This window comes from Manis pentadactyla, chromosome 4 (assembly GCF_030020395.1).
Source record: "Manis pentadactyla isolate mManPen7 chromosome 4, mManPen7.hap1, whole genome shotgun sequence".
Classification (NCBI taxonomy): Eukaryota; Metazoa; Chordata; class Mammalia; order Pholidota; family Manidae; genus Manis; species Manis pentadactyla.
The window spans coordinates 65,026,706-65,045,146 of NC_080022.1; the positions used below are offsets into that span (position 1 = coordinate 65,026,706).

At 36.8% G+C, this 18,441-nt stretch overlaps 1 protein-coding gene across 3 annotated transcripts in view; it reads right to left on the minus strand.

Annotated features, from left to right (window-relative positions):
- The window catches only part of PIGK (phosphatidylinositol glycan anchor biosynthesis class K), a 128,006-nt gene extending 109,766 nt beyond the window's left edge, over nucleotides 1-18,240 (minus strand). For 2 of the 3 annotated variants that reach the window (XM_057500338.1, XM_057500339.1), the window contains exons 1-4: nucleotides 18,100-18,240; nucleotides 14,689-14,742; nucleotides 11,286-11,354; nucleotides 7,945-8,036 (exon numbers count right to left, since the gene is read on the minus strand). In XM_057500338.1, the coding sequence (XP_057356321.1) occupies nucleotides 7,945-8,036; nucleotides 11,286-11,354; nucleotides 14,689-14,742; nucleotides 18,100-18,192 (308 nt within the window). In that variant the 5' untranslated portion in view covers nucleotides 18,193-18,240. The remainder of the gene's footprint in view (nucleotides 1-7,944; nucleotides 8,037-11,285; nucleotides 11,355-14,688; nucleotides 14,743-18,099) is intronic. The other variant, XM_036890254.2, reaches the window with a different exon arrangement.
- Between the last annotated feature and the right edge of the window lie 201 nt (nucleotides 18,241-18,441).

Sequence of the window (18,441 nt, forward strand, 5' to 3'; positions counted from 1 at the left end):
AACCCAGCATTACATTTATCATGAAGATACACTTTTTTAAATTTCATAAGGTATTAAATGATCACAGTGCAAATTACACTAACCTCCATAGACTTGTCATAAGAATAATATGTTAAGATAATTCTCTAATTGTACAAGTTACATAAATATTAAGTGTTGTAATTTCTTGCAGAGGTAGATAGCTATGATATAATAGAAATGTCCCATGCATAAAGTCAAAAGACTGAATTCAAATTCTAATGAACCCTAAGCAAGCCATTTAACCATTCTGAGTAACCAATTTAAATATGTAAAATGGGGGAAAAAGTCTCTCATGAAGGCCTCAACAAATAAGTGAAATAATTCATTATAAAATCTCTAACACAGAATCTGAATTACGGTGGATAGTGAATGTGTGTGGCAGGGAAGGTGAAGGAGGAGGCCAGAAACAGGGGTCCATTTATACTGATCTTACAGAGAGAAAGCCACAGCATTTCAAAGAACTGTAATGACCTTGCCCTTTGCCATATTATTTTAATGAGAAATTATACAAGAAAATTCCTGAAATATGGTATTAATGCCCTACCTCAAACAATGTTCTCTTTTGTTTAAGATCTAATCCTCAGAAGCATAAAGAGCAAAAGTCAAAAGCTCTATTACCAAATGACTTTAAAAACAGTAACAGGCACTTAGTGATTCTTTTTTATTTTTTAAGTTAAAAAAACATTACCAGAATTCATATTTCTAATTATAATATTTATTACTCAAGAAAGAAGTTTAAAGGGATAAGGCATCAAAAAAAAAAAAGGACAATCCCAAGAGAATTTAAATTGTATGAAGGTAGGGAGTAAGTAAAGTTGAAGTTAACTTGTCTTAGGCAAGACTTACAGACTTCTGTCTGATAGAAAGAAATGAACTTGAAGTTCCCTGGTGAGATCATCCTACCCATGGCTCCCTAAAGTAGAAGTTAGGAAATATTTATAAAACCAACTACAAAGCACGTTTAGCCCAGCACAGTGTGAGAAACAAGATTTAAAGAGAATATAAATAATCAGTATTCATAAACATTTCCTTCCTAGTTTAGACCAACCAGTTTCACTTAGCTAGGGGACTTCAGCATACTATTCATTCATTCATTCAACTTTGCACAATAGACCAAAAAATGCTGTGAGGAATAACATAGTATTAGAATCTGTCTTGAAGAAATAAGAGCAATACATATAAAAAAGTTTCATGATAGAAGTATAAATATTATATAAGCAAGAACCAAAAAAGCCTTAGGGAATAAATGAATTGAATTTGGGCTTACGAAAACCAAAACAGGGACAAGGAGGAAAAAACTATGAGTGGAAGGACCAATGTAAGGCAAGGACAGAAGCCAACACAGTAACTTACAAGAAGACATTGGCTGGGTACAGAGGGCAAGTACCTCAACATAATAAAGGCCATATACGACAAACCCACAGCGTACATTATACTTATCAGCGAGAAGCTGAAAGCTTTTCCTTTAAGATGGGGAATAAAACAAGGATGCCCACTCTCCCCGCTTTTATTCAACATATTTCTGGAGGTCCTAGCCACAGCAATCAAACAACACAAAGAAATAAAAGGCATCCATATTGGCAAGGAAGAAGTTAAACTGTCACTGTTTGCAGATGACATGATATTATACATAAAGAACTCTAAAGAATCCACTCCAAAACTACTAGATCTAATAATATCTGAATTCAGCAAAGTTGCAGGATACAAAATTAATATACAGAAATCTATTGCATTCCTATATACTAACAATGAACTAGCAGAAAGAGAAATCAGGAAAACAATTCTATTCACAATTGCATCAGAAAGAATAAAATACCTAGGAATAAACCTAAACAAGGAAGTGAAAGATCTCTACTCTGAAAAGTATAAGACACTCATGAGAGAAATTAAAGAAGATACCAATAAATGGAAACACATCCCATGCTCATGGATAGGAAGAATTAATGTTGTCAAAATGGCCATCCTGCCTAAAGCAATCTACAGATTCAATGCAATCCCTATCAAAATACCAACAGCATTCTTCAATGAACTAGTGCAAATCGTTCTAAAATTCATATGGAACCACAAAAGACCCTGAACAGCCTAAGCAATCTTGAGAAGGAAGAATAAAGCTGGGGGGATTATGCTCCCCGACTTCAAGCTCTACTACAAAGCCACAGTAATCAAGACAATTTGGTACTGGCACAAGAACAGACCCACAGACCAATGAAACATACTAGAGAGCCCAGATATAAACTGAAGCATATATGGTCAAATTGATATATGATAAAGGAACCATGGATATACAATGGGGAAATGACAGCCTCTTCAACAGCTGGTGACAGCCTCTTCAACAGCTGGACAGCTACATACAAGAAAATGAAACCGGACTATTGTCTAACCCCTCACACAAAAGTAAACTCAAAATGGGTCAAAGATCTGAATATAAGTCATGAAACCATAAAACTCTTAGAAGAAAATACAGGCAAAAATCTCTTAAATATAAACATGAGCAACTTTTTCCGAACCCATCTCCTCAGGCAAGGGAAACAAAATAAAAAATGAACAAATGGGACTACATCATGCTGAAAAGCTTCTGAACAGCAAAGGACACTATCAGCAGAACAAAAAGGCATCCCATGGGATGGGAGAATATATTTATAAATGACACATCCAGTAAGGGGTTGACATCCAAATTATATAAAGAGCTCATGCACCTCAACAAACGAAAACCAAATAAGCCAATTAAAAAATGGGAAGAGGAGCTGAACAGTTCTCCAAAGAAGAAATTCAGATGGCCAACAGACACATGAAAGATGCTCCACATCGCTAGTCATCAGAGAAATTCAAATTAAAACCACAATGAGATATCACCTCACACCAGTTAGGATGGCCAACATCCAAAAGACAAACAACAACAAATGTTCGCAAGGATTGTGGAAAAGGGGAACCCTCCTACACTGCTGGTGGGAATGTAAGTTAGTTCAACCATTTTAGAAAGCAGTATGGAAGCTCCTCAAAAAACTCAATATAGAAATACCATTTGACCCAGGAATTCCACTGCTAGGAATTTACCCTAAGAATGCAGCAGCCCAGTTTGAAAAAGTCAGATGCACCCCTATGTTTATCGCAGCACTATTTACAATAGCCAAGAAATGGAAACAACCTAAGTGTCCATCAGTAGATGAATGGATAAAGAAGATGTGGTACATATACACAATGGAATATTATTCAGCCATAAGAGGAAAACAAATCCTACCATTTGCAACAACATGGATGGAGCTAGAGGGTATTATGCTCAGTGAAATAAGCCAAGCAGAGAAAGACAAGTACCAAATGATTTCACTCATCTGTGGAGCATAAGAACAAATCAAAAACTGAAGGAGCAAAACAGCAGCAGACTCACAGAACCCAAGAATGGACTAACACTTGCTAAAGGAAAAGGAACTGGGGCGGCGGGGTGGGAAGGGAGGAAGAAGGGGAATAAGGGGCATTTGATTAGCACACATACTGTAGGGCGGGGCACAGGGAAGGCAGTATAGCACAGAGAACACAAGTAGTCACTCTGTAGCATCTTACTACATTGATGGACAGAGACTGTAATGGTGTATGTGGTGGGGACTTAATAATGGGGGGAATCTAGTAACCACAATGTTGCTCATGTGATTGTATATTAATGATACCTAAATAAATAAATAAATAAATACTGAAATTCTTTAAAAGGGTATTTGTATGTCATATGAAAAATGATGAATCTCTTTAAATGTCTTACATACTTCCCTCAATAGTATTATCTTGTGACCTTCATTTTTTCTCTACATCAATTAATGTAACTTCAGCCAACAAAAAAAAAAGAAGGCATTGGCTGGAGCAAAAGGGATGGAAATTAAAGGATCAGATTATCATCAGATTTGGAACCAGACTGCAAAAGCTTTGAGTACCAACATAAGGGATTTGAATTTTATTTTGCTTAAGAGTTTATGAATAAGGGGAGATGAAGAATAAAATATTTAAATAAGGAATATTAATTCACGTAGTGATTAAAATATAGAGCAAGAAAACAAAATAGTCAGAAAAACTTCTGGATTTAACTAGAGAAATCGTTTATCAGATAAGGATCATTACAAAAACTCACAACCCCCCAGCTTGTAGTAGAGTTGAATCATATTTTAAGAAAAGTTATATACATATTTAACTCCATAAACTTAATCTTATGTACTCAGCCAAAAAAAAAGACAGATCTTACCCAGACTGATACTCAACACACTTATTTCAGAAAGTAAATATGGGATGCGAAATAGGATTTTACATTCCCTTAGCCATCTCAAGTCCCATGTGCCTCTCACAGCATGACTACAATTTTAGTGTTAATGATGTATATTTTCCATATGACATGTCCGCTAACCCTAAACCATCTCATCAAGTGCTCCACCAAAGAAAAAGAGAACAGTAACTCTCTGTTACTGCTCCAGCTCTGGAGGAAAAACTGGCCATGCTGGATTGGTGAAAGACAGTAGTATATTGAACTTCATGTGGTATTTAAGAAAATTTAAGAGTAATTTTGGCTCAATTTTTGCTTCACATACTGACCTCCAAATGTAAACCCTGCTTAATGAATGCCTTTTCCTTTCCTCATCTCATGCATTTTAAGCATACTGGAGGTAGTGAAATGGGAATTTAGTCCAAAACAATTATTTGAGTGCAGAAAATTTCCTGAAAATAGTAAAATGTTTTAGGAAGTCAAAACCAGGCAAATAGAAACAAAATCTCTGAGGGTGGGTAAGGTTACAGAAAGCATGGGCACAAAGTACAAGATATCTGTCCTCCATGGAACTTAGGTATGAAAATAGTAACAGCCAAGCTGGAGGGCAGTTATGAAGATGTTCTGAGCATGTCTTTCTATTTTCCCCCATAACCATTAAAATTCCTTTGCCCTGACTCAATATTTTGAAACAGTATTATAAAATTCTGGCAACCTATTTATTAAAATGTCTTTTATATCAGATTAATATTTGCTAAAAGCTAGGCTAACAAAATTTAGGAGATAAAAATGTTTTTACTCTCAAAATACGAACTTACATTTGCTTTTAACTGACAAAGTATTTCCAAGACACGTGTTTATTTATCTAATACCTACTGAGCACCTACTATGTGCCAGGTACTATGCTAGATGTTGGAAGTACAAAGTGAAATAAAATATAATCCTTGTTCCCTTCAAGGAGTTTATAACCTAATAAGGGAAACATACCAGAATTAGTATAATCATGTTATAATCAAATACACACAGGATACTACAAAAGCAAAAAAGGGGGTCAGGAAATGTTTTTTTGAAAAAGCACTAAAGTGAATTTGAAAGGTCAAATAAAAATTAAAGCTGTGCTTCCTAAACTTGATTGTGCATCAGAACCACATATAGAGCTGGTGTCTACGCCTTACTTACTTCACATTTAGTGAACTATAATCTCCAGGGGTGGAGCCAAGAAATCCAGTATTTTTAACACACTCCACAAATGATTCAGAATCACAGTCAGGTTTAGGTAGCAGTGAACTACAAGTATAGACAACCATTCTAAGCAGAAGAGAATAACTCAGTATAGTTGAAGTATATAAAATACAGACAGAAGATCAGAGAGAAATCAGCACAAGAGTAGTGACATAATATGACATTTCAAACAGGATCTATGGAATTGATGTGAACTTCCAAAATAAAAGGCAATCATCTGTGTCATGCATTTTAGTAAATGATTTATTACATGAACTAATTTCTTATTGAAGCATATAGGAAAACTAAATGCAAATGCTTTGCATTTTAAGACAAAGATAAATGCTTCCATGAAAAAGCAAACAAAGTTTTAAAAAAGAGAGAGAGCTCTAGTCACAACTTTTTTTAAATGTAGTGACAAATCTACCTCTTTTCCCCTTAGGATACATATCTGGAATATGACAGAAGTTATGATAATATTGCTTTAACTTGAAAATGTTCCAAAAAGTATAAAATAAATTCAAACTATATTTTGAAATTCACGCTTTAAAACTAAAAACTGTTCTTAGTTTCCAAACTTTATTTTATAGTAATTTGTCATTTCTCACTAAAATTTTACTTCTTACTGTCTTTCTATACTCAAGCCCAAGTAGGACTAAAGTGGGACAAGTCACCTATAAGAGAAGCATTCACCATTATAGGTTAAAAGACAATCAATCTTTATTGATCTCTGTTTGTTACACAGCAAAATCATCAGCCGTTTAAATCCCCAATTCATTCCCCAGCAAAGATTCCATATACAGAGAGACAGACAGGCAATCATGTGAAAGGGAATAAGCTTTTAAAGAACATTCTTCAGAAACTTCGGGGAAAAACCACTAGTTATATAAAATACATCCACAATTTTATTATATTTCTAAAAAGTCCCTCTGAATCTTTTTTAAACCATCTAAATATATCCTAATGACTTACAGACCAGACTAAGATTCAAGGGCAACTATTGCCAAATCATGCATATTAACTCCCTGGAGGAGCACAAATGTTAGAGAAGCAGCAGTAGCTAGACATCAAAGGGCTAACCACACACACTATTTAAGGAGAACTGACAATGAACAAATTGTAATAATTGGCTAATTACAAGAATACCTGGACACTTGATGTAATAAATCCTTCTTTCCCAGACTTAATTTATTATGTATGGTGGTATTATCAAGTTGCCTTAATTTCCAGATGAAATACAGGAATTAAATTATAGTTCTTGTCAGCTTCTCAGACTAAAATGATCTATTTACATAGAACATAATATACCTTTGTTTCCTGAGTCATTCACTACTTCCTTTCTGCTCCTGCAGAGTTTTACACACACCTCTGTTTGCTTTTGCTTACAAGTACCTGCATCCTGCAAAAGCAGTACTCCTGTCACCATGTGATAGCAGAGGAAACAGGCTGGGGACAGTGAAGTGACTTACCCAAAATCACCACTAACCCCAGATTTCATATTCATATCTGTCTGACTGCAAAGCTCTTCCCATATTCCCTCACAGATAGAGAGGAACGTAGGACTCAGTAAACCAAACCTAAATAACTGAATTGGACGCAGTTTCTTCTCTTGCTGCTTTGGTAGTAGCAAGAACAGCCCTATCATATCTGACAAGCCAAATGTAGAGGACATGTATCATCTGGAGGTGGAAGTGTGAGGGTTCTGCCTACCATCTGAGCTACATATTAGAAAGCATCCCACTTTTGAGTCTTCATAGAAGGCAGACCCCACTTCCCTACATGGACGCTAACAATGCCATACAGTTGTTCTTCCTATCATCCCTGCAGCATGGACATGGGCACTTAGTCTATATTCTGCCAATGTGACACTCCCACCAACATCTTTAAATGAAGAGCTAGAGACAGTAACAAGCTGGGACAGAAAGGCTGGATTCTGGAGCAGCAGCAACATTAAGGTGTCAAAGGCAATGGTAGCAGCCATGCAGTAACCAAGTCTACCTTCAACAATTCGTGGCTGCACTATTGTCACTGGACTGCTTTTATGCCATGATTTTTAGATGTATTTTCTGCTACCTCGTCTTCCTTCTTCCTGACTATTTAAGGCTACAGGCTTCCTGACAACTTGGTGAATTACTCAACATGCTTTCAATAAATTCCTTTTCTACTTGAATCAGTCAGAACTGCCCTCTGTTGTACACAATTAAAAACCCAGAATGAGGCATTTAACAATTAAATAAATACACTATACAATTATACTTTATCAAATCTTTTTATCTTAATATTGATTGTTATTTTACATAATTTTTGACATTATGTTCTTAAGTAACAGCTACTTTCTACCAACAACCACAAAACTTCAAGTTTATTTTTTTCAAAAGCAACACAAAAATACATATATAATAACAATCATCTAACGTAGTTTTCACTAAGGTTCACAGTGATGCTTTATTAAGAATGCTTACCTGTCAGGAATACCTAGCCTCTTGACACTTCTATAAACAGAAAGAGTATTTGCAACATGCCGATAATTAAACCAGAATCGTGATGTACACACCTGAAAACATTAAAACAAATACATTATTGTTATGAATCAAGCCATGGAATTACAGAATTATTTATCTTTAAGTAGGATATAGGGAATACCTAAGAAAGAATTTACCATAATTCAGGCTTAGAAACAGCAAATCACATAGAGAATTACCAATAAAACCAATCGTTTTAGAGAGAGGTCTTTCATAACTGGTATTAAATAAAAAGACCATTCAACTTAAGGGAAAACAAACTTTGGGAAGTTTAATCAAATACTGAACCTGCTCAGTTACTCTCAATTTATGTGATTCTATAGTGTTCCCATTTTTAAGAGATTAAACTCTTTAGAATAAAAATAACACCCATAGAGAGAGAACCAAGATGGTGACATGAGTAGAGCAGTGGAAATCTCCTTCTAAAACCATATAAATTTTTGAAAATACAACAAATAAAACTAATCCTAAAAGGGAGACCAGAAGATACAGGACAACAGCCAGACCACATCCACACCCACGAGAACCCAGCGCCTGGTGAAAGGGGTTTGATACAAGCCATGGCCCAGCGGGACCCGAGGCCCCCTCACCCCAGCTCCCGGCGGGAGGAGAGAAGTTGGAGCGCGGAGGGAGAGGGAGCCCAGGACTGCTAATCACCCAGCCCTAGCCATCCGCAGGGAGCGCAGACACACAGTGCATGCGTGGGGTGCTGAAAATTAGGGAAACAGGACAGTAAGACCTGTGAGCGGGTCCCCACAACCGGCGCCCTGGGGACAAAGAAAAGCGAGTGCTTTTTGAAAGTCTTAAAGGGACAGGAATCCCACAGCTGGATGGAAGTGCCCTGGGACACTTAGCTCAGCAGCTGTGAATCCCCGGGGAACTCTGGGCACCTGAACCCCTGCAGCGCAGCTCAGAGGCCCCACACCATGATAAACAGTCTCCTGCCTGTTCCCCCTCCGACGTGGCTCCGCCATATTGGAGTAGCGGCCAGAGGCAGGCCACGCCCACAGCAACTGCAGAGCTAAATAAACTCCATAGCGGCTGGGCAAGATCAAAAGCCCCGTCTGCACACAGCTGCCCAGCACAAGCCGCTAGAGGTCGCTGTTCTCCCAGGAGAGGAAGGCCATAAACTGGCTAGAAGGGACTTTCTCTTACCCAACACATGCCCCAGCTCCCCACAAATACATCTATCGCCACGAAAAGGCAGAAGAAATTGACACAGACCAAGATCACAGAGGCAAACCCTGAGAAGGAGATAGACCTAACCAGTCTTCCTGAAAAAAAATTAAAAATAAAGCTCATAACCATGCTGATGGAGCTGCAGAGAAATATGCAAGAGCTAAGGGATGAAGTCCAGAGGGAGATTATAGATGTCTGGAGGGAGATTACAGAAATGAAACAATCTCTGGAAGGATTTATAAAGAGAATGGATAAGATGCAAGAGGCCATTGATGGAACAGAAACCAGAGAACAGGAACGCATAGAAGCTGATGCAGAGAGACATAAAAGGATCTCCAGGAATGAAACAATATTAAGAGAAAACTGTGTGACCAATCCAAAAGGAACAATATCTGCATTATAGGGGTACCAGAAGAAGAAGAGAGAGAAAAAGAATAGAAGGAGTATTTGAAGAAATAATTGCTGAAAACTTCCCCAAACTGGGGGAGGAAATAATTGATCAGACCATGGAAGTGTACAGAACTCCCAACAAAAAGGACCCAAGGAGGACAACACCAAGACACATAATAATTAAAATGGCAAAGATCAAGGAAAAGGACAGAGTTTTAAAGGCAGCTAGAGAAAGGAAAAACATCACCTACAAAGGAAAACCCATCAGGCTATCATCAGACTTTTCAACAGAAACCTTACAGGCCAGAAGAGAATGGCATGATGTATTTAATGCAATGAAAGAGAAGGGCCTTGAACCAAGAATACTGTATCCAGCACGACTATCATTTAAATATGAAGGAGGGATTAAACAATTTCCAGACAAGCAAAAGTTGAGGGAATTTGCCTCCCACTAAACCACCTCTACAGGGTATTTTAGAGGGACTGCTCTAGATGGGAGCACCTCTAAGACTAAATGGATGTCACCAGAGAAAATAAAATCACAGCAAACAAAGCAGACCAACCAAATACTAACTAAAGGCAAAAAATAAAATCAACTACCCACAAAAGCAGTTAAAGGAAGCACAAAAGAGCACAGAATAAAACAACCAACATATAAAGAACGGAGGAGGAGGAATAAGAAGGGAGAAAAATAAAGAATGACCAGACAGTTTTTAAAATAGCTCCATAAGTGAGTTAAGTTAGACAGTAAGATACTAAAGAAGCTAACCTTGAACCTTTGGCAATCATGAATCTAAAGCCTGCAATGGCAATAAGTACATATCTTTCAATAATCACCCTAAATGTAAATGGACTGAATGCACCAATCAAAAGACACAGAATAATAGAATGGATAAAAAAGCAAGACCCATCTCTATGCTGCTTACAAGAGACTCACCTCAAACCCAAAGACTATAGGAACAAAGAAACACTGAAGGAACAAAACAGCAGCAGAATCATAGAACCTAAGAATGGACTAACAGTTACCAAAGGGAAAGGGACTGGGGAGAAAGGGAGGGAAGGGAGGGATAAGGGTGGGGAAAAGGAAAGGGGACATTACAATTAGCATGTATAATGTTGGGGGGGGCATGGGGAGGGCTGTGCAACACAGAGAAGACAAGTAGTGATTCTACAGCATCTTACTATGCTGATGGACAGTGACTGTAATGGGGTTTGTGGGGGGGATTTGGTGAAGGGGGGGATTTGGTGAAGGGGGGACCCTAGTAAACATAATATTCTTCATGTAATTGTAGATTAATGACAACAAAATTAATTAATTAATTAATTAATTTTAAAAAAAAGATAATACCCATAATCTCTTTACAGAATAGAAAAGAAAATTAGCTAATTTAGGTTATACAATATTTCTTTTACTCTGGATTGCTTCCTAATTTTAGTTGTGAAAAATACAGAGACTAAAATATAACATCAAAGCAATTTCACATGCACATAATAGAATGCATTATAAAGAAGCTGTTGAACTGAACAGAAAAGTAGAAACATTTCAGATTTTACACTTAAAAAAAGAAACTGATTCCTAGAAATGATATCAAAGACACCAGAAAAATCTTACTCCATGCCTCAAAAATCAGCCCTCTTGAGGAACCACCCCAAAGAAAATAAAGAGATAGGGGTCAGTTGATAGTATACCTACCAATCAAGCACCCACCTACCTCGTACCACGTGACTCTTTTGATAAAGGGTATAAGACAGTTTTGAGGATAGCATAAATGTTCTTGCCCCTGCAAATAGAAAAGGACTACCAGGCGTGTTTATTACAATGCATTTTCAACCAGGTATCCAATAAGGAAAAGACTAGAATTTCTGACTACATAAAAATGTGTATCTCCCTATGTCCAAAATACCATAAAATCCTAACCGAAAAGAAAAACTTGAAATAATCATAACTCAATGAGGAAAAAGATATAACAACCCAATTGTGAAAAATGGGCAAAGGATGAGAGCAACCATTTCATAACAAAACACAACTCTTAAATATGTTCAACTTTTGTCCTAATTAAAAAAAACACAAATCATATTGGTAACTATAGAAAAGTCTGACAATTCATAGCATTGGCAAGGATGTAGAGAAATGAATACTCATACCCTACTGATTGGAATGTAAACTAATATAAACCTTCTAAGAAGGTAATTTACAACATACATCAAGTTTGAAACTGTACTTTTTAAAATTTAGCTCATATAAGTATGAAAACATATGTATTCAAAGATTTTCACCTAATGTTGCCTGTATCAGCAAAAATGAAATCAAAAAGCTAGAAATAAATCACTACATATCAATAGCAAAGAATGTACAGGTTCTCTAACCTGAGCAGAAACAGTATTATTTATATCTAAATTAGTCTTAATAAAAAACAGTATATTCAGTGCATCCTGCCATACCCAAAAGGTTTTTCTCATCTGTTACACTATTTAATGAGCATAAACCTAAGAAAGTGTCCTCAATTTCACCAGCAATTTACTAGACATGAAACTAAGGTGGGAAAAGGGACCGGGAAATACCAACTTAATACAAATTATCACATACTCACTGAATGGAATACTAAAAAAGGGAGAAAAATCAAGTAGAAATCAAGTTTATTTCTGGATACACCAAATTAAGATATATGATTTATGCCATATTTATTCAGAGTACTATAATCAATGCAAAAATAGAACTTTTTTCTCCCCTAGAAAGGTAAGTACAATACTGTGGCTAGATACATGGTCTTTTAGTTAGGTCTTCAGTATTTGCTTCTCTAAACAAAAAAACTAGAGTTATACATACCAAATACATCATATAAAATATATGCAAAAGCATAATTATAGTGTAGAAAAATGAAATTACTAAAATATAACATGTAATATACAAGAAATATAAAAGTGCAGGGGAAATGATCCACTAGTCTTTTTAAAAGGAGGGGAGGGGTAGACACAAATGTGATTATATGCATTGGAAATTTCTGAAAAGGATACACAAGAAACTGAAAATAGTGGTTACAGAGAATAAAAATGGGGGTCAAAGAGGTGTCCAGTAACTTTTCAGTTTACACCCTGCCCCAATGTACCTTCTTTTTAACCATGTGTATGGTTTATCATTGTGACTTTTTTTATTCAACAGAGGCAAAAATGTTTTACTCAAAGCAGATCCTGAGACTAAAATGAAATTCAATTTTCCTTCTATCTCCCCCTTGTGGCAAAAATTTTCTCAGTCATATTTCAAGAGCAAAGGGGCCTTTCATATACCTCTGATCATCTACTCAAAACTAAAAACAAATTAATTCAAACTAGGGGGGGACATAAATTTTTTAAAACTCTAAATCACACAACATTGAAAGAAATGCATCTTTAGTCCTTTCAACTTGGCCTTGATCAAACCATAGTTTTCCATTTAAGAAAGTAAAATTCATTGACATGTCACTATACTAAGTTTGAGTTAATATGTAAAATACTGTACAAAATATGAAAACTGCAGTTGTAAAATGCTCGGTAATAATTCCTTCTCACTCTTTTTCTCATCTGAGGCCCAGGTTACTGAGACTGGAGAGGGACTTGAATAGGTTTCCCAGAAAAAGGAAGGCTTTAATGTGGTATGTAGTAAAAGCTAATAGATTATTATTTTAAAGGATGAGCCCTTTTGCAATTAGTTATCTGCACATAGGCAGCTATTCCCTCTTTTAAGAGTTCCCATAGAGAAACTAATCACATAAAAGCCCTTAGTTTCCTGTAAAGCAAGTTATCTTCAAATTGGTAGATCATGGCCTGCCTTCTGATAGTTTTCCCCTCTTTTAAGTGGTCACTGAAAACCTGTTTCCTTATCTTGAGCAGGTTTTTGTTAAATTCTTTCATAAAATCTCTTGTAAGGGGTAGCATATAGAAGGTATTCTTTCCTGGTGAACAAGAAAATGAGCCATGAACCTTCATTATAGTGTTCTATTCAATCACAATAAAATTATCCAAATAGTTTCTGAGTGCAGGAAAAACAAATTGATTACATGTATTCTATCTGGCAAATTAAAAATACAAATTTATGAATCCAGATAATTTAACAATGACAATTCACACCAAGAAAAAAAAAAAAGGGCCAATAAGCAAACCTTACTAAAAATCAGAGCAATGCAAATTAAAACAAGATTTAATTTGTTGCTCAGCAGTCAAAAAGAAAAGATAAAAGTTAGTAGGATCCACAATTGACCTGGGATTAGAAAAAGAAGTACAGCATTTCTGGAGGGCAATTATGCTCCATGAATTCACAGCCTTATGGCCTAGGAACTTATCCTAAAGAAAACCAGTCAAGTTCACAAAGTTGTATATGTATGGAGGATGCCCAACACAGCCCTGTTTAAAATAATGAAAAATTTTAGAATCTAAATGCCCGTGAACTGGAGATTAAGGCACATTTGTAAAATAGAAAATAGTACATCCTTTGGAAATGATTATGTATCTGCTGGCAGGGAAAGATCTCCAAAATATACTGCTAAGGGGTTACAAAATAGCAGATATAAGATGATCCAGTTATATAAAAACATTTACCTTTATGCTTATTTTCGAAGAGAGTGAATAGAGAAGAATGTTAATCAAAATGTCAATGATAGGAACTGAAGACATTTTCCTTATCTCTTTTTTTCAGTTGAGGTAAAATTCATATAACCAAATTAATTTGTCTTCTTATAAACTTTTCTGTATAATTGAATTTTCTAGAATGACCATTTACTTTTATAAACAGAAAAACAATTTAAAAGTAAAAAAAAAAACCTAAGTAGAGAGTATCTATAAACTATTAAAGGAAATGCAATCACTAGCTTCATTAAATAATTCTACATTTTATAAAATGCTTCCTTTAATAATAGCACACCTGATTCTTATATTTATTTATAAATTACCACTTGACAGATATACTCAAGAGAAAGAACAGTATTATTCAACAGGGTCAATCTGAAATAGAGCCAAAACAAAATAAAGAACTTCTAAGATACAAGAAAATGAATTCTATTTTCAAACACTCGATTCATACAAAATTCCTCAGAAACATATCTATTGTGAACATCTAGGTATAACTTTATAGAATATACTTACCAAAACTGCCCAGTTGTTTGTATGGCCACTTCTAAAGAACTGTTCTGCTTGATCCTATCAAACAATAGCAAAAATATTACCAAAAAAAGCCACATTTCCCAGAATAAAGACTGATAAAGGACAGTTAAGATTAATGGAGTTTTCACAGTTACAAACAGTAAGTCATCATTATGAAGTTTATAAGTATTCTAGTATTTGACCATGAAGGATAAAACAGAGCTTGGATTTTTTTTTGGTGGGGAGGAATTCTTGGGGGTAGGGAAGAAGGTGTTTGTTTTTAGACATTTTATCTCAAACATAGCTCTTACTCATACGATTTTAGTTTTCATTAGGTCTTCAAATTGTAAATGACTAATTTACATCTTGACTCTACATATAACAATTAATAGCCTCCCTATTGAAATTTCATTCATTATTTGTTCCTACTCTGTGCTGGGTGCTTCCAGTTACCTTTTTTGAACTTACCAATATATTTGATTGAGCACACCCTCTAGCATGCTGCCATGTGCCATTTCACTACTCTGTTAAAGTCTGATTTATATTTGCCATGAGAGAACATTAAAAACCTTTGCATCCAATACCATCCAGATACCTAATGACCATGATTTTTATTATATATTCAAATTGTAGGGAATATAAACCATAATGACCTCAGATCTGCTCCCAAACAGTAGAAGAGACTGCCTGGATTCAAATATGGGCACCAGTATTTACTAGCTGCATAAACTTAGGAAAGCTGCTTAATTTCTCTGTGCCTCCATTTCCCCATCTGTAAAATGGTAATATTATCTGACACACAGAATGCAGAAATGGTGACTAGACCATAGCAATTGCATAACAAACATTAGCTGTTTTAATTTTCAGCTGGCAAGAAAATTACAGGGAGAATGAAATTCAAAAAAATCAGTCAAATGTGTATGTATCACACACACACACACACACACACACACACACAAATGCACGCTTTTGGTTTTTTTAACCTTTCTCAACAGCTGCCTAGATGCTAATGAAAGCAATGTGCTACAATGGATAAAGCACTGGTTTAGGATTTTGAAGATCTGGGTTTTAACTCAGGTCCTATGCCACATCTGGCTATGAGACTGGGATAAGTCATTTAGCTCTTTGGAGTCAACTTTCTTCATGTAGGAAAATGAGAGTCAACCCAAAAATCTGTAATGTCCCTTCCAGCTCCAAAATTCTTACATCATTAAGACTTCAGCGAAAAATTTGAGATGGCAAAACTCTATTGTGATTGTTTAGACAAAAAGGCACTGCAAAGTTACTCATTCTACATATTGTTATTGGAGCACCTATTACATGCCAGGAACCATGTAATGCACAATAATAAAAAACCATTGAAAAGCATGATGCTTTCTCTCAATAATATGAGAATTCAATAAAGAAGACAAGCACACACATTACACTGCAGTGTCACAGTCATTCATTCATCATATTCATCGGGTATCATGTGACAGTTACTGTCCTGAGGCCTCCAAAAACAATGATGGGCCAAAAGAGTCACAATACTTGACTCCAAAGAGGTCACTATCCAATTTGATAGACACACAGTAAGCAGATAATGGCAAACTACAAATGCTATAAAGATACACAGTTTCATGAAGGAGTATAACAGGAAAACCTGACCTGGTTTTGAGGGGAGAGGGGGGATGCCGAGGGAAAATTTCCCTAGAGAAGTGATAGTTGGGTTAAGATCCAAAGGATGAAAAGAGGGAAGATAATTCCAGACAGAAAACATGGGCTCCAGTGGCAAAAAGGAGCTTAAAGGTTTTGAGAAACTGAAAGAAGATTAACATGACTAGAAGTTTGAAAGAGAGAGGGAGAACTGGAGGTACAGGCAGGACTCAAAGTATGCAGGGTCTTCCTTAATGGATCATAATGAAGATTTTGTTCTTTATCCTTAGAGCAACATTAAGGTATATATATATATTTGCAATTTTTAAGTTACTCTGGCTGCAGCTTGGAGAACAGACTGGAAGAAAGAATAACTTGAAGCAGACCCAGTTAGGAATTACTGCATTCTAAGTCAGAGATAATGGAATAAAAGTATAAAGCATATGTGGGTTAAAATAGATGAGTACTACACTAGCTAAGTGTATAAATTACAACAGGGAAGGCAAAGGTAAGGGATAGGGAAAGGTTCTACAGAGGTGCCTTTACTGTATCTTATTAAAGGAACAGAAGAACAAGAGGTATAAATCATGGTCATGTGGAAAACCACAACTATGAAACTACAAAAAACAGTAATGGTATCCAAAATAAAATATGCAACATAACCCGTTAGAATAAAGGAAGAAAATAATACAACTTCTATTCATATGTATATGATCTAAAATATATGCTTTATAAATATTGAATACATAAATTCATGAGTATATAAAGTGCATGTTCAATATCTTTTTTAACTGGTGGGGGGTGTGCATTCAAGAAGTTTGGAGTTCTCTGGTCTAAACTCATGGTCCTGAGGTGGTGGGGAGCCTGGGCTCCAATATGAAGACAGGAAAAGTAAGCAAAGACCAGACCATATTTAGACTTTATTCTGCATGCAATGGAAACACTTTGAAAGGATTAAATCAGAAGAATAACCTGATCAGGTTTACAACTTTATAAAGACTAATCTAGCATCTACATGTGGGAGTTTGGAAGCCTGGGGGAAAGAAGAAAGTTATTACAACAGTCTAGGCAAGAAATGACCAAGGCCTGCATTAAGCCAATGACTTAACAGGTGAAAGCAATTTCAAAAGTTCAGAATATAGAACTTAGTGATGATCAAAATATGGGATAAAGAGAGTTTATTTAAAAAAAAAAAAAAAGGTTTCTAGCACAGCAGCAACCCCATAGGAGGTTGGTAAAACTTGGAACATAGATCTTAGAATGTCTGCTGACTATCCCGGCCCCGAACTGGATAAACAGGCCTGAAAAAAGATGCTAGAGATGTAGATTGTATAACAGGACTGAGGTATTATCAAAATACAGGGGATAGTAAAAGCTTTATAACCGGCCCTAAAGATTATATTTTGTGAGCCGAAAACAAAACACTGCACCATCTGACTCCTATCAAAGCTGAACGTTGTAATTTAGTAACAGGAAAGCAGGCGATGCGTTCCTGTGCTGGCATTTCACTTGCTGGGGACTGCACACTCATCGGAGCAAAAGATCAGGTCCTTCCTCATCTCCTAGGATTTGATTATCGTACTTAATCACCTCAAAGGTCTGAAACAGAACGAACTGTCTGCACCGCACCCGTGACACCCTCCCCACAGCGCGTCAGCCCGGGGAGAACCGGGGACTCCAGGACCCCCTCAGGGCTGTGTCGGTCCTCCGCCGGCGCGCTCACAGCCACGGCACAGCCGTCCTCCCAGGGCGCTGTCGCTCGGGTGGCCTGACTCCTACCTCGATCTGACTAGAGGCCCAGCTGCCGAAGGACAAGAACAGCAACCCTGCCAGGGCAGCGGAACCTTGGCTAGGAAAGCAGGTGACGACCATGATCGCCGGTTTCGGCCATCCGCACCGGGAGGGGAGGGGCAAGTGCCGTAAAGCAGCCCGGCTGCTTTTCCTCGTGTTTGTGGGGGTTTTTTTGCGACGCCACCCCACCTCCTGGAGGCCCGCCCCTCGCCAGCGCTTCCGCAGAGCTAGTTTCCCGGTTAGCCGGGGCGGGATGAGCTGGCTGTTGTTGTTCCTGTATCTTCTATGTTGTAAAACCGATAGAACGGTTAAAGCCTTTTTTGAAAAGTG